At 43.5% G+C, this 17,371-nt stretch overlaps 1 protein-coding gene across 1 annotated transcript in view; it reads left to right on the top strand.

Annotated features, from left to right (window-relative positions):
- The window catches only part of LOC117529195 (calcium/calmodulin-dependent protein kinase type II subunit beta), a 180,496-nt gene that overhangs the window by 144,152 nt on the left and 18,973 nt on the right, over positions 1 to 17,371 (top strand). Inside the window, exon 17 of the mRNA XM_034191899.1 lies at positions 11,751 to 11,795. Within this exon, the coding sequence (XP_034047790.1) occupies positions 11,751 to 11,795 (45 nt within the window). The remainder of the gene's footprint in view (positions 1 to 11,750; positions 11,796 to 17,371) is intronic.

Genomic DNA, 17,371 nt, shown 5'->3' on the forward strand with positions numbered 1-17,371 from the left:
CGGGTTTTATGGAGTAGTATGATGAAGTGTAGATGGGTGACAGCATCTCATGAGATAATGAGTGACAGCTGTCACCCCCGGCTGTGTCCGTGGCGGCAGCGCCCTCTCCTGCCTGAAGCCCACACTTCAGGCAGGGCGCCCTCTGGTGGTGGGCCAGCAGTACCTCCTCTTCTGGCGGCCCACACAACATATACATTGAATCCAGAGTTGTATTAATTGTTTTGCTGTTATCCAAAGAGAACATTTTTGAGGATACAATTGAATTTGATACATTTTTATCCACATTAATAACATAATTGTTGAAATGATCAGCAATAACTTTTGTCAGAATCTTTATGAAAATAAGATGGATAACCTTTAACAACTTTTTTCTTTTTAATGATTTCATTTAAAAGCTTCCAAGTGCCTTTAATGTTGATTTTATTTTTTTCCAATAAATCACAGTAATACTGCTTCTTACATGATCGCATAATGTTTGTTAATTTGTTTTTGTATGTCTTATATTTTGTTTCATCTTCTTTTCTTCTGAATTTTATAAACTGCTTGTACAAATTTTTTTTCTTTTTACATGCATTCTGGAGTCTCTTTGTAACCCAAGGTTTATCAGTTTTTTGCATATTTCCAGTTCTTGACACAAACGGACAATGTTTGTCATACAAGTTGGAAATAATGGAAATAAATAATTCATATGATTTGTCAACATCCTCACTATAAATATCACACCAGTCTTGATGCATTAAGTCCCTTCTGGGGTTCTCAGTAGTAACATCAGTTATTTTCCTTTTGAGATTTTCGGTTTCCTTTTGATCATTTTTATCAACTGATGATTTGAAAGCTACAAAAACTGGCAAGTGATCACTGATGTCACTAATGAGTAGTCCACCTGTTATGTTCCCTACAGTAGCATTTGATAATATATTGTCGATAAGTGTCGATGTACTCACAGTTATCCCAGTTGGATGTGTGATCACTGGGTACAGTCCCATACAAAACACAGAGTTTATGAATTCTGTTATTTGTAACTGACCATGAGGATTTGGGAAATCTATATTAAAGTCTCCATAGACAAATAAAAGCTTATTATTATTAATAATTGTGTTGTATATTTATTTAGTCAATTTATCCACGAAAATATCTATATTTGATCCTGGAGTTCTATAAACACAGCTTATAATTATGTTTTTTCATTTTAAACATTTAATTTCCACTGTGACACATTCCATAATATTTTTCAAAGAAAATGACATGGTTTGTTTAATTTCACTTTGATAATTTGAACATACATAAAGTGCAAACACCACGCCACCGCCCCATTTTTTCATCCTATTTGTGGCAAAAAAAAATCGTATCCCTCAAGCTGGACAGAGTCAACCAGCTCCTCTCTCAACCAAGTCTCAGTGATTGCAATAATAGAAAAATATTTATTGGATATTTTTAAGCAGTTCTGAATTTTGGAAGCTCCACATGTCCCGCTGATGTAATCTCAGTCGTAGCAAGTCCATTTTGTTATCCAGCACACGGATGTTGAATAGAAATAGTGACAGCATAGCCGGTCTTCTGCCATTAGCTTGTAGCTTGTTTAGCAGACCTCCGCGTTTTCCCCGTTTTCGCCTGCGTGCGCAGTGCTTCCTCTTGGGTCTGAACCGGCTCCAGCTGCGACTCGCTCTCAGGATCATCAATCTGTCGAGCGTTGCCTTTAGGTCCGGGTGGATTCGGACATGACGGCAGTTGTTGTTTAGCTCGAGCAAATCTTTGGAGCTGTATTTTATGCTTGTTGTGTTACTTGGAACACTAGAGCTGCTAACACCACTAAAACTACTATTTTTACTAAGGACTACACCAGGAGCTAGACAAGCCGCTGTGTTGATGCGTGCCGCCATCTTGAATCTGGCTGAACTAGGAGCCCCCTCAGCACTGTGCAGCTGGATCCTGGACTTCCTGACTGGGAGGCCACAGAATGTCAGGATCAACATCACCTCATCCTCCACCATCATCCTGAACGCTGGCTCAACCCAGGGTTGTGTGCTCAGGCCACTGCTGTACACATTGATGACCTTCGACTGCAGAGCCCAGCACGAGAATAATCTTGTTAAGTTTGCAGACGATACAGCAGTGATCAGGCTCATCAGCCAAGGGGACGAGACAGCGTACAGGCGAGAAGTGGAGAACCTGACACAGTGGTGCAGAGACAACAACCTCATCCTCAACACCCAGAAGACCAAGAAGATAGTTGTTGACTTCCGCAGGTCAGCCCCCACCACCCCCTCCCCCCTCTACATCGACGGAGCAGCGGTGGAGATCATCTCCTCCATCAGGTATCTTGGAGTCCACCTCCCCAACACTCTCACCTGGCACACCAACACCACGGTTGTCATCAAGAAAGCCCACCAATGTCTCTATTTTTTGAGGAAATTGGGAAGGGCTGGACTGAACACCGAGGTCCTCAGGGCCTTCTACAGCGCTGCAGTGGAGAGTGTCCTGTCTTGCTGCCTCCCTGTGTGGTATGGTGGCTGCACGGTGGCGGCGAAGAAAGTGCTGCAGCGGGTGGTGAAGTCTGCACAGAGGACCATCAGATGCAGCTTACCGCCCATTGGGGACATCTACGTCTCCAGATGTAGAGACAAAGCCACCTGCATCCTTCGAGACTCCACCCACCCTGCGCACAGTCTGTTCACACCCCTTCCCTCTGGAAGGAGGCTGTGCAGCATCCAGGCAAAAACATCCAGACTGAAAAACAGCTTCTACCTGAATTTTGTCAGACTGTTGAACAGTTCAACATCCACCACCAAACTGTGAACACTGCACTACATGCACATTGTCACCTTCTTAATACTCTAACGCTGCTTCTGCCACCGACCCTGTGCCCTGTATATATATTCTATGGCCACAGGGGTGCACATGTTGTACATTGCAAAAGTTTATACAGTAGGTTAGGTTAAAAATAAATAAAAATGGTCCCAGTTAACGACACCATGACCTTGAGAAACTGCATTTCGTTCTGCCTGTAAGGGTCAAGTGACAATAAAAGTGAGTCTAAGTCTGAGTCTGAGTTCTACTATTAAAATGTATAATGGAGAAAATCCCATTCGTCAAAGAATAATCCTTCAGTTGTTCTTCAATAAAGTATTTACAGTGATGAGTAACATTTTCACAAAAAAAAACAAAACAAAAAAACAATCAGGATCAATATTATTTTCAATATTATGAAATCTATATTTGGTGTCTTTAAAAGTTTTTAAATTGAACTCCTGTGCAGGAGTAAGTTGTGATAACTCGGTTGTCATATTAAATGAAACGTAATCCATAGTCCGAGAAAAGCAATATACAAAACTAAGTTCCCGGTGTAAACCTAAACATGGTGTAGAGTCTGTCAAAATTTGTCCCTTAACAAATGATGAAACATCCTCATTCACAGTGTTCCAACTGACTCATGTTCCTAATGCACAGTGCTCAGGCATTTTCAGGTGCATGCTCCGGTTTGATAAAAACCTGACAGTTTGTGCTCCAGACTGAATTTAGTTTGCCCTGTTTTTTAAGCAGCCTTTCTTTCCTGGCGATGTCTGTGTTATTTTTAGTAAGATGTTTGTTGATATGAACTTTTGTGCCTTTCAACTTCCTTCCCTGTTATAGTAGTTCAACCTTGTGCCTTCTATTTGCAAAACAAACAATGATTACTGGAGTGGACATCTTGTTGCGGGTCAGCAAAGTGTGACATGCTTTGATATTTTCATTGTTAATGCCAAGATGTTTACTGTGGAGGAATGCAGTCACCTGTTCCTCCGTGGTTTCCTCATGACCGCCGTCCTCAGCAGTAACTCCCATTACCGCTTGTGAAAAGGACCTTGGTTTGATTTTTAATCCAGAGATGATGACATCGTTCATTCTTGAATACTGCTCCAAGTCGGACACCCGATTTTTCAGATATAAAATTTTCTGTTCATATTCAGTGTTTTGTCACTTTAGCCGTTTGATCTTATGTTAATGAGACCCAGACTAAGGACCCCAGTGGGGCTGACAGTTGAACTGTAGGTTAAAGGCCATCCGGCATCAGCAAGCCACGGCGGCCCCAGAACGAAGGCCAGGTATCAATAAAACTAAAGCCTTGCTGTCTACAAAATTGCCTTGCTGTCTGCGTGGCTTCCTCTGCCTAACCACAGTCTGAAAACTGTCCTCCACAGCCGGCGTTTCTAGGCTGATGCTAATGGACACACTAGTCGGCCCAACACTAACCTCGTCTGGAGTGTATGTAACATCTATCTCCACTGAGCTAAGAAGCTGTTCTAACTTACGTTCAAGGCTCTCTAAAAGAGCCACCCTATCTTCCAGCATCACACAGGATTTATGTAAAATGTAAAGTAGTGTACTTTGTGCACCAGAAAATTCAAGAGTATAGCCAAACAAGCGCGAGCTAGCCACTAATGAATATGCTAACCACTCCTAAGGTTCACACACGAGTAGATTAATGATCTAAAAGTTACACTGAAAAAGTAACAGAAGTATTAGACTGATAGGAACAGTAATTAAAAAAAACCCCAGAAGAGTAAACTACTACTAAGATTAACATAAGACTAATGTAATGAGCTAAAATTCATATCAGTTACACTGAAGAACTAACAGAAGTATTAAAGAAACGGGGGGTTGACCTAGCTAACGCAAGCTAACCGCTAGTGAAAATGATAGCCACTCCTAAGATTTACACATGAGTAAAATAATGACCTAAATTCCACAGCAGTTACACTTAAAAACTAACAGAAGTATTAGACTGGTAAGAACAGTAATAAAGTAACGGCGGGGGGAGTCAACCTAGCTAATGCAAGCTAACCTGTGTTGTCCTCAAAATCTTCTTCTTTGTCTTTCGGCTGTTCCCGTTAGGGGGCGCCACAGCAGATCAATCGTTTCCATCTCACCCTGTCCTCTGTATCTTCCTCTGTCACACCAACCACCTGCATGTCCTCTCTCAGCACATCCATGAACCTCCTCTTTGGTCTCCCTGTTTTCCTCCTGCCTGGTTGATCCATCCTCAGCATCCTTCTCCCTATATACCCTGGGTCCCTCCTCTGCACATGTCCAAACCATCTCAATCTGGCCTCTCTGACTTTGTCTCCAAACCGTCCCACCTGAGCTGTCCCTCTGATATGTTCATTCCTAAGTGTTGTCCTCAAAATCATTGTTGATTAATAATCTAATTATAGATCATCACATAGATATGATTGGGTTATGTGAAACCTGGCCTAAACCCACAGCTGTCCTCCCCTTAAATGAGGCCTGCCCACCAGCATATACATTTAGTCATGTCCCTCGTGATGCGAAGTAAGGTGGGGGCGTTGCTCTTATTTATAAATTCTGGTTGAGTTTATTAGCTGTTGGGGGTCACAAAGATGCTACGTATTGCCAAGGTCAGAAGAATAAAAATCACCTGTATTACTTTGTCACTATATACAACCCCTGGCAAAAATGATGGAATCACCGGCCTCGGAGGATGTTCATTCAGTTGTTTAATTTTGTAGAAAAAAAGCAGATCACAGACATGACACAAAACTAAAGTCATTTCAAATGGCAACTTTCTGGCTTTAAGAAACACTATAAGAAATCAGGAAAAAAAATTGTGGCAGTCAGTAACGGTTACCTTTTTAGACCAAGCAGAGGGAAAAAAATATGGACTCACTCAATTCTGAGGAAAAAATGATGGAATCATGAAAAACAAAAGAACGCTCCAACACATCACTAGTATTTTGTTGCACCACCTCTGGCTATTATAACAGCTTGCAGTCTCTGAGGCATGGACTTAATGAGTGACAAACAGTACTCTTCATCAGTCTGGCTCCAACTTTCTCTGATTGCTGTTGCCAGATCAGCTTTGCAGGTTGGAGCCTTGTCATGGACCATTTTCTTCAACTTCCACCAAAGATTTTCAATTGGATTAAGATCCGGACTATTTGCAGGCCATGACATTGACCCTATGTGTCTTTTTGCAAGGAATGTTTTCACAGTTTTTGCTCTATGGCAAGATGCATTATCATCTTGAAAAATGATTTCATCATCCCCAAACATCCTTTCAATTGATGGGATAAGAAAAGTGTCCAAAATATCAACGTAAACTTGTGCATTTATTGATGATCTAATGGCAGCCATCTCCCCAGTGCCTTTACCTGACATGCAGCCCCATATCATCAATGACTGTGGAAATTTACATGTTCTCTTCAGGCAGTCATCTTTATAAATCTCATTGGAACGGCACCAAACAAAAGTTCCAGCATCATCACCTTGCCTAATGCAGATTCGAGATTCATCACTGAATATGACTTTCATCCAGTCATCCACAGTCCACGATTGCTTTTCCTTAGCCCATTGTAACCTTGTTTTTTTCTGTTTAGGTGTTAATGATGGCTTTCGTTTAGCTTTTCTGTATATAAATCCCATTTCCTTTAGGCGGTTTCTTACTGTTCGGTCACAGACGTTGACTCCAGTTTCCTCCCATTCGTTCCTCATTTGTTTTGTTGTGCATTTTCGATTTTTGAGACATATTGCTTTAAGTTTTCTGTCTTGATGCTTTGATGTCTTCCTTGGTCTACCAGTATGTTTGCCTTTAACAACCTTCCCATGTTGTTTGTATTTGGTCCAGAGTTTAGACACAGCTGACTGTGAACAACCAACATCTTTTGCAACATTGCGTGATGATTTACCCTCTTTTAAGAGTTTGATAATCCTCTCCTTTGTTTCAATTGACATCTCTCGTGTTGGAGCCATGATTCATGTCAGTCCACTTGGTGCAACAGCTCTCCAAGGTGTGATCACTCCTTTTTAGATGCAGACTAACAAGCAGATCTAATTTGATGCAGGTGTTAGTTTTGGGGATGAAAATTTACAGGGTGATTCCATAATTTATTCCTCAGAATTGAGTGATTCCATATTTTTTTCCCTCTGCTTGGTCTAAAAAAGTAACCGTTACTGACTGCCACAATTTTTTTTCTTGATTTCTTATAGTGTTTCTTAAAGCCAGAAAGTTGCCATTTGAAATGACTTTAGTTTTGTGTCATGTCTGTGATCTTCTTTTTTTCTACAAAATTAAACAACTGAATGAACATCCTCCGAGGCCAGTGATTCCATAATTTTTGCCAGGGGTTGTATAGCCCCCCTGGCCCATACTCTAAATTCTTAGATGTATTGGGTGCATTCATCTCTAACTTGTCAACTAGTGCAGATAGCATGCTGATTATTGGTGACTTAAACGTTCAGCCTTCTGATACTCTCTGCAAATCATTTATGGAAATTGTGGCTGCATTAGGATTTCAGCAATGCATTCTGGACTCGATGCACATTAGTGGAAATACCCTGGATTTTGGTTCTTGCACATGGTATTGTTGTTATCATGCCTCTTGCATTGGTGGTCTCTGATCACTCCCTTATTAGGTTTACAGTTTTGCTGTCGTGTTTAGTGGAACAACACCCTTATTTATCACTGCAGTGATGCATCAATTCCTCAACTACAACTGAAGTCGAACCTAGACTGCCTGATATCTTAGTTTCACATTTGGCAAATACCCCATCAGTAGACAGTCTTGTGGATAGTTTAAACTCAGTGCTGAACACTACACTCGACATGATTGCACCACCTTTGTTCAAACCGCGCCCCCCCCCCCCAAAAAAAACACAGTCACCTTGGTTCAATGATTACTTGTGTGACCTCAAGCATAAGGCTAGAGGTCTAGAACAGAAATGGCTTACAATAGTTCAAAATTAGAAGTATTCCACCTTGCGTGGCGTGATGCTATCTTAAATTATAAGCATGTACTACTGGCTACAAAGTGGACCTATTACTCTGATTTGATCAACAAAAACAAGCACAACTCAAAGTTCTTGTTCGACACGGTGGCAACACTTATTCATGGACAACCACCTGTAGTTCGCTCTCCTTTTACAGCACAAGATTTCTTGGATTACTTTCAGAAGAAAATAGAAGACATTAGGTTAAACGTATCCCAGCATGCCTTAACCCAGCCACTACACCCTGATATTGATGTGGGCGCCATTACTGAGGTATTACCTAGATTTACAGAATTTGATAGTCTCTCAGTAGGCATGCCGATGAAGCTCATAACATCAACAAAAAGCACAACCTCTTTATTTGATCCTATACCAACAAGACTGTTTAAGGACCTGTGGTCTACTCTTGGGCCAACTGCGCTGGAAATTATTAATCTTTCTTTAACTTCTGGACCTGTTCCTAAATGTTTCAAATCTGCAGTGATTAAGCCATTACTTAAAAAATCTAATCTTGACCCTAGTGTATTGAAAACTATAGGCCGATATCAAATCTATTGTTTTGCTCTAAAATTCTGGAAAAAGTGGTTTCACGGCAGTTCGTGGGCTATCTTACGGAGAATAATCTCTTTGAGCCACTGCAGTCTGCTTTTAGAAAATATTCCACAGAGACGGCTCTCACTAAAGTGGTGAATGTCTAGTACCCGCACTCTTTTACTACGAAGCCACGCTGTTGGAACATGCGCAGAATGTGACTTGGCATTGTCTTGCTGAAATAAGCAGGGACGTCCCTGAAAAAGACGTTGCTTGGATGGCAGCATGTGTTGCTCCAAAACCTGGATGTACCTTTCAGCATTGATGGTGCCATCACAGATGTGTAAGTTGCCCATCCCATGGGCACTAACACACCCCCATACCATCACAGATGTTGGCTTTTGAACTTTGCGCTGGTAACAATCTGGATGGTCTTTTTCCTCTTTTGTCCGGAGGACATGATGTCCATGATTTCCGAAAACAATTTGAAATGTGGACTCAACAGACCACAGCACACTTTTCCACTTTGCATCTGTCCATTTCAAATGAGCTCAGGCCCAGAGAAGGCGGTGGCATTTCTGGATGTTGTTGATGTATGGCTTTCGCTTTGCATGGTAGAGTTTTAACTTGCACTTGTAGATGTAGCGACAAACTGTGTTAACTGAAAATGGTTTTCTGAAGTGTTCCTGAGCCCACGTGGCATTCATTGCTGGTTTTTGGCCTTGCCGCTTAATTGTAGAAAGTTCTCTAGATTCTCTGAATCTTCTGATTATATTATGGACTGTAGATAATGGAATCCCTAAATTCCTTGCAGTTGAACATTGAGACATTCCACGTCCCGACAGCCAGAGGCTGTGAGCACAGACCGGGCCGCTGAGCCACCCGCCCTCGACCGCCACCCAGTCCTCTCTGCACCCGAACCCCATGGCCCCCTCTGCAGGTGGTGAACCCACAGGAGGGCGGGCCCATGTTGCTCGTTCAGGCTGGGCCCGGCCGGGCCCCATAGGCTAAGGCCCGACCACCAGGTGCTCACGTGCGAGCCCCAACCCCGGGCCTGGCTCCAGGGTGGGGTCCCCTCTCCACCGTACCGGGCAACATCTCGTTCCTTGATGTTATACTGGTCATGGGAGCTTCTGAACTGCCCTTAGTCTGACCTGTCCCCTAGGACCTGTGTGCCATGGGAGACCCTACCAGGGGCACGAAGCCTCCGACAACATAGCTCCTAGGAAACTCCCCCACCATGATAAGGTGGCAGTTTGAGGGTGTTTGCAGCCGAGTGTGAAGCGTCCAGGATGAAAATCAGCACCTCCCAATCTGAGGCCATGGTTCTCGCCAGGAAAAAGGTGCTTTGCCCTCTTCAGGTCGGTGGAGTGTCCTTAAATCAAGTGGAGGAGTTTAAGTATCTCTGGGTCTTGTTCACGAGAGAGGGACGGATGGAGTGTGAGATTGACAGACGGATCGGTGCAGCATCTGCAGTGATGCGGTCTCTGTATCGGACCATTGTGGTGAAGAGAGAGCTGAGCAGGGGGGCAAAGCTCTCAATTTACCGATCGATCTATATTCCGACCCTCACCTATGGTCATGAGATTTGGCTCATGACCAAAAGAACAAGATCACAAATACAAGCAGCTGAGATGAGTTTCCTCCGCAGGGTGGCTGGGCGCTCCCTTAGAGATAGGGTGAGGAGCTCGGTCACTCGGGAGTTGCTCAGAGTTGAGCCGCTGCTCCTCCACATCGAAAGGAGCCAGCTGAGGTGGCTCGGGCATCATTTTCGGATGCCCCCTGGATGCCTCGCTGGAGAGGTGTTCCGGGCACGTCCCATTGGGAGGAGGCCCTGGGGAAGACCCAGGACATGCTGGAGGGACTACGTCTCGCAGATGGCTTGGGAACGCCTCGGAATTCCCCCGGAGGAGCTGGGGGAGGTGTGTGTGGATCGGGAGGTCTGGGCAGCTTTATTTGAGCTGCTGCCCCCATGACCCGACCTCGGATGAAGCGGAAGAAAATGGATGGATGAATGGATGAACGTTGAGAAACATTGTTCTTAAACTGTTGGACTATTTTATTTAATTTTTTCCGTCAAAGTTTTTTTTTTTATTAATTGTATTCAGTGTATGTATATGTATGTTTTGCCTGTCCAAATAAGCTAACTCCAGGTTAAAAATACTTATTGTTTTATAGTGAGTAGATTTTATACATTACTACGTTCGGATGAACAATTTATACATTTACTTGCCCATCAAAATAAGCGAACTTTGTCAAGTAATTTTTTCAGTGCACACATATGCAGTTACGCGAGGAACCTCATCACGACAGACTTATCTGTTGAGCGGAGGTTCCCACAGTCGAAGCCGGCTGCTGTTCAGACTCACACTAAGGTTTTCGCTTTTTCTGGGCAACACACAACACTTCACAAACACCGTAACTTAAAAAAAACAGTAACTGTGAGGCTGCATGTTCAACCTCCTGCTGAAATGCAACAGGGATAAAATAAAAAAAAAATCACGTAGGGATCCAGTCCACCAACCTTAAAAAAAACAACAACTCAGAATGGTTACATTTTACAAGTTGGGGAAAAGAAACCAAAAACAGAACAGAAAGCTACATCCCATCGCCATTTCAGCAAAATGTCAAGACTTTGGCACAGAGACATTGTGCCACTGTTTAGGGAGAGTCCGGGACTACTGATGTTGTTTAAAAGCGCAAAAGTACTTTTTATCTGATTACTCGAATAATCACCAGAATAATCAATAGAATACTCAATTACTAAAATAATTGATAGCTGCAGCCCTAATTGAGATTTTAGAGCAACATGTGCTGCCTTCAAGAAGACTTTTTCCAGGGATGTCCATGCTTTTTTTTCAGCAAGACAAAGCAAAACCACATTCTGTGCACATTACAAAGGCACAGCTGCTGAATTAGAGGAAACGGATACTGGACTGGCCTGACTGCAGTCCTGACCTGCCCCCAGTGGAGAATTTGTGGAGAATATTGAAAAGAAAAATGCATCGATGACCCCACACTGTTGGACACCATGAAGATGTGTTTGCAAGAAGAAAGTGACAAAAGAAACACGTGACTTCGATTTGTATCCTCAAGGCCAAAATGTACTTTAAGGGCTGGCAGCAATACAAAATGGAAAGTGCTTTAGTGGGTTATTGTTTTGTTTTTTCCTGAATATGTTGCAGGATTTAAATGCAGGAATACATGTATGTTAACAAGTTGACCACACAAAACTTGAAATATCCTGGGTTCATACTTCCTGCATTGAAACAGAAATCAAAGTAAATGTAAGAATCATCTTATTTGCATTTTCCAAACAAGCCCACATTTTTCTCATTTGGGGAAATAACATTAAAATCATTTTTGTTATTCTCCATTATTCATGGTCTTACTCTCTCTCATGTTTTCATCTTCTTCTGTATCTTTTCCTCTCTCTCTTTCCATTCTTCCCCCAGGAGGCTCAGACTACTGTTATCCATAATCCAGTAGATGGGATCAAGGTACATCCTGCCCACATGGTTCATCTATTTGATTTTTTCTTTTCCATTTTCCATTCTCATCCTCGCTCTGTTTCTCTCCGTGTGTGGGTTCAGACTGTTTTCTTTCTTTTTTTTAACAGCAGGTTGTTTTTATGTTGCTCTGTGTTGTTGTTGTCTCATTCTGCCGCTCTGTGTTCAGATAAGCGGCTCTCAGGCTGTGGAGGCTAATTTACCCATCATGCCACTGTTCAGGCCCTGCATAACAGTGGCTCAGTATTGTTGTGTGTGTCAGTTTGAATGGGGCTGTGTGATGCAGAGTCTGTTGTTTTTATTTATGTGCTTATTTATTGACAGAATGATGCCAATAACATGTGCACTTAGAGATACATGCGTGCATGCGTGTGTGCGTGCGCGTGCATGTGTGTGTGCGCGTGTGTCAATGTGCATGTGTGTGCATGTGTGTGCGTGAGTGTGGATGCGCATGTGTGTCTGTGTGCGTGTGTGTGTGTCAGTGTGTGTGCGAGTGGATGTGTGTGTGTCTGTGTGTGGCTGTATGCATGTGCATGTGTGTGTGCGTGTGTCAATCTGCGTGTGTACATGCTTGTGTGTGTGCATGAGTGTGTGTGTGTGCATGCGTCAATGTGCGTGTGTGTGCATGTGTGTGCGCGAGTGTGGATGCGCGTGTGCGTGTGTGTGTGCGCGTGTCAATGTGCGTGCGTGTGTGTGCACGTGTGTGACAATGTGCGTGTGTGTGCGAGTGGATGTGTGTATGTCTGTGTGTGTCTGTATGCATGTGCATGTGTGTGTGCGTGTGTCAATCTGCGTGTGTACACGCTTGTGTGTGCGCACAAGTGTGTTTGTGTGTGTGCCATTCATGCATGCACCTTTTGTTGTAAAAGTGCATGTGTCTATGTAAACAGATGTGCATAAAACATCAAACTTCTTTACACTAGAAGGTGCTCAGAGTGCACGTACCTCAGAGAGCGCATACCTCAGAAAGCGCGTTCCGCAGAGCGCTCTTACCTCTGAGGTACGCGCTCTGAGGTAAGAGTGCGTACCTCAGAGCGCGCTTACCTCAGAGCACGTGTACCTCAGAGCGCTGTTACCTCAGAGCATGTGTACCTCAGAGCGCGCATACCTCAGAGAGCGCGTACCTCAGAGCGCTCTTACCTCAGAGAGCGCATACCTCAGAGCGATCTTACTTCAGAGAGCGCGTACCTCAGAGCGCTCTTACCTCAGAGAGCGCATACCTCAGAGCGCTCTTACTTCAGAGTGCTCTTACCTCAGAGCGCGCGTACCTCAGAGCGCTCTTACCTCAGAGCGCTTTTACCTCAGAGCGCTCTTACCTCAGAGCGCGCATACTTCAGAGAGCGCGTACCTCAGAGTGCTCTTACCTCAGAGCACGCGTACCTCAGAGCGCGCGTACCTCAGAGAGCGCGTACCTCAGAGTGCTCTTACCTCAGAGCGCTCATACCTCAGAGAGCGCGTACCTCAGAGTGCTTTTACCTCAGAGAGCGCATACCTCAGAGCGCTCTTACTTCAGAGAGCGCATACCAAAGAGTGCTCTTACCTCAGAGCACGCGTACCTCAGAGCGCGCATACCTCAGAGAGCGCGTACCTCAGAGTGCTCTTACCTCAGAGCGCGCATACCTCAGAGAGCGCGTACCTCAGAGTGCTCTTACCTCAGAGCACGTGTACCTCAGAGCGCTCATACCTCAGAGAGCGCGTACCTCAGAGTGCTTTTACCTCAGAGAGCGCGTACCTCAGAGCGCTCTTACTTCAGAGAGCGCGTACCTCAGAGTGCTCTTACCTCAGAGCACGTGTACCTCAGAGCGCTCATACCTCAGAGAGCGCGTACCTCAGAGAGCGCATACCTCAGAGCGCTCTTACTTCAGAGAGCGCGTACCTCAGAGCGCTCTTACTTCAGAGAGCGCGTACCTCAGAGCGCTCTTACTTCAGAGTGCTCTTACCTCAGAGTGCGCATACCTCAGAGCGCGTGTACCTCAGAGAGCGCGTACCTCAGAGCGCTCTTACCTCAGATTGCTCTTACCTCAGAACCATACTTTCACCACTGTTCACAATGAAATTCAAAATAAATCCCCTCATTTCCTGGGACATTATCAACCTGGGCACCAAATTTCATCAACATGAGATCAGTGTTGCTCTGTGCAAAAACATTCTTCTGGATCTTCGTTCCAGAATATATTTTGAGTCATTTTGTTATTTATCCGCTCACTAAACGTCACTGAGATTTGTCGATGACTTTGAGTTATCCTGCTTACAGATGAACAGACCTTGTTGGGGGTAATTGAAATGTGTTAAATCCATCTTCAATCAGATGTAAAGTGACAGATAATAAATAATTATGAAATTATGTTGCACATAGAAATGTGTGTGTGTGTGTGGGGGGGGGGGGGGGGGGGGGGGGGCAGTTTGTATTTAATCATGCAAATAATATTAAAAGGAACTGTGCATCCCAGAGGAACCACGAAGGTCAGTAGTTTGAAATGAATTCTTAGATTAAATATGACTCAATCTGAAGATTGTATCATTCCACATTCTCTATAAACACCCCAACAACAAATATCTCAGTCTACAGTGAAACAGATACGTTTATCTTCCTTGCTTTCTGGAATTCTCCATCATTTGACAAAGATCAAAGGTGAGCATGAGCGCCATCATGTGGCCATGCATGGAAGCAATACTGGTATTTGGCTGCAGATACGATCTTGATTCCCACAATGCAGTGGTTCTCACAGGAGTGAAAGGTGAGTTTTTGTTTACTTCGTAATCATGTTGGGTTCAGTGCACAAAGTTTGCCATCACACCGAATAAAAATATGTCAAACTTTGCCATGTTGTTGATGCCAGAAGCAAAAAGGGAAGAAAAACCATCATATGATGCTTGTGATTTCTGCAGTAACTGGCACCATGAGGAAAAACATTGCTAATAAAACCTACTTAAAACCCATTTTAGCCTTTTACATATTTTTACTGTTTACTGTGAGATCAAATTATGATTTCTAATTCGAGTCTCTAAATGATTGTCGGCTTTATGGTTGTGTCGTCCACCGTCAGCAAAGTGTCATTGCTAGTTTCCACCTAACACACTTTTCATTTTCATACCAGGTGTTCTTTTCATACATAGCGGATATAGCGATCAGGGTGGTGGCCAAGTGGTTAGTGTGCTTGGTTCAGTGGAGCAGGTTCTCGGTTCAAGCCTCATTTCTCGGCCACATCTCTCCATGTAACGTGGAGTTGTGTCAGGAAGGAGATCCAGCATAAAACTTGTTCCAATTCAACATGCAGATCCACCTTGGATCCGCTGTGCGACCCCGAGTGCAAACAAGAGAGCAGCAGTCAGCACGTCTGTCCGTCCGTTTTCACTTGCATGATATCTCAAGAACCAGTTGAGCAATTTCATCCATATTTAGCATAAGGGTGTACTTGGTGATCTCCAGACACTTTGTATTGCTGATTTGTGTCATCTCCTGGTGACTCTTCTGTCCTTTCATATGGATGTGTTGATGTGGTGGTCGGTCACAAAGCTGGCACTTTCTTATCATCCATCACAAGGTAGCGTTTGCACTTTAGACCACCTGATATCGATCTAAAGTAGAGCAGACTGGGCAGTGGTATTTTAAGAACTCACTACTCAGATGCACCATACAAAAGCAACTTCAATAACAAAAAAGAAGGAATAATTACATAATGGAACATTGGGACAGTATGCCCCCCACGCACTCAGGAAGCTTCAAACGTACGGATGTGTTAAGGGTAATAATCGAAGACTATATATACTGTATAGTGGACAAACCCTCCATTACGTTACCCATGTACAACCCCAATTCAAGTTGGGACGTTGTGTAAAATGTAAATAAAAACAGATTCCAATGATTTTCAAATCCTATTCAATTGAATACACCACAAAGACAAGATATTTAATGTTCAAACTGATAAACTTTATTGTTTTTGTGCAAATATTTGCTCATTTTGAAATGGATGCCTGCAACATATTTCAAAAAAGCTGGGACAGTGGTATGTTTCCCACTGTGTTACATCACCTTTCCTTCTAACAACACTCAATAAGCGTTTGGGAACTGAGGACACTAATTGTTGAAGCTTTGTAGGTGGAATTCTTTCCCATTCTTGCTTGATGTACGACTTCAGTTGTTCAACAGTCCGGGGTCTCCGCTGTCGTATTTTGCACTTCATAATGCGCCACACATTTTCACTGGGCGACAGGTCTGGACTGCAGGCAGGCCAGTCTAGTACCCGCACTCTTACTACGAAGCCACGCTGTTGTAACACGTGCAGAATGTGGCTTGGCATTGTCTTGCTGAAATAAGCAGGGACGTCCCTGAAAAAGACGTTGCTTGGATGGCAGCATGTGTTGCTCCAAAACCTGGATGTACCTTTCAGCATTGATAGTGCCATCACAGATGTGTAAGTTGTCCATGCCATGGGCACTAACACACCCCCATACCATCACAGATGTGTAAGTTGTCCATGCCATGGGCACTAACATACCCCCATACCATCACAGATGCTGGCTTTTGAACTTTGTGTTGGTAACAATCTGGATGGTCTTTTTCCTCTTTTGTCCAGAGGACACGACGTCCATGATTTCCAAAAACAATTTGAAATGTGGACTCATCAGACCACAGCACACTTTTCCACTTTGCGTCTGTCCATTTCAAATGAGCTCGGGCCCAGAGAAGGCGATGGCGTTTCTGGATGTTGTTGATGTTTGGCTTTCGCTTTATATGGTAGAGTTTTAACTTGCACTTGTAGATGTAGCGACAAACTGTGTTAACTGAAAATGGTTTTCTGAAGTGTTCCTGAGCCCACGCGGTAAGATCCTTTACACAATGATGTTGGTTTTTAATGCAGTGCCGCCTGAGGGATCGAAGGTCACGGGTATTCAATGTTGGTTTTCGGCCTTACTGCTTACATGTAGAAAGTTCTCCAGATTCTCTGAATCTTTTGAATATAGGTTGAAGAGGATTTGCAAATCACTGTTTTCTGTTTTTATTTACATTTCACATAATGTCTCAACTTCATTGGAATTGGGGTTGTCCCAGGCTGTAAACATGTTTATTCCTGCTGTACAGTTGGACATCTTAACATGGTCTTCTGTGAGGACTGACCTACTTTTGGTGCCAGCTGCAAATGGCTATACTTGTAGGTTTTGGCACTTCCACATTGGCTTAATTTTCCATCACTGGAGGTTTCCACTTAGTAAAAACGTAATAATAACAATAGCCAACAAATACCTGATAAACATTACAGCGTTGTTATGAGGCATGTATGGAGATGCCTGTCACCATGTGTCTATTTAAATACTGATTTAAGTACAAAACACACAGGTGCACTGTATCACTAACCCAGTGCATTTCTAGGATTTAAACACAAAAGGGGTTTGTGCACAAATGTAAGTGTAGATGTTTGTGTGTGTCTGTGCGTGTACGTGTTTGTGTGTCTGTGTGTGTGTGTGTGTATGTACATGTGTGTGTGTCAGTGTATGTGTGTTTGTGTGTGTGCATGTGTGTGTCTGTGTATGCGTGTATGTGTGTTTGTGTGTGTGTTTGTGCATGT

Source organism: Thalassophryne amazonica, chromosome 17 (assembly GCF_902500255.1).
Source record: "Thalassophryne amazonica chromosome 17, fThaAma1.1, whole genome shotgun sequence".
Lineage (NCBI taxonomy): Eukaryota > Metazoa > Chordata > Actinopteri > Batrachoidiformes > Batrachoididae > Thalassophryne > Thalassophryne amazonica.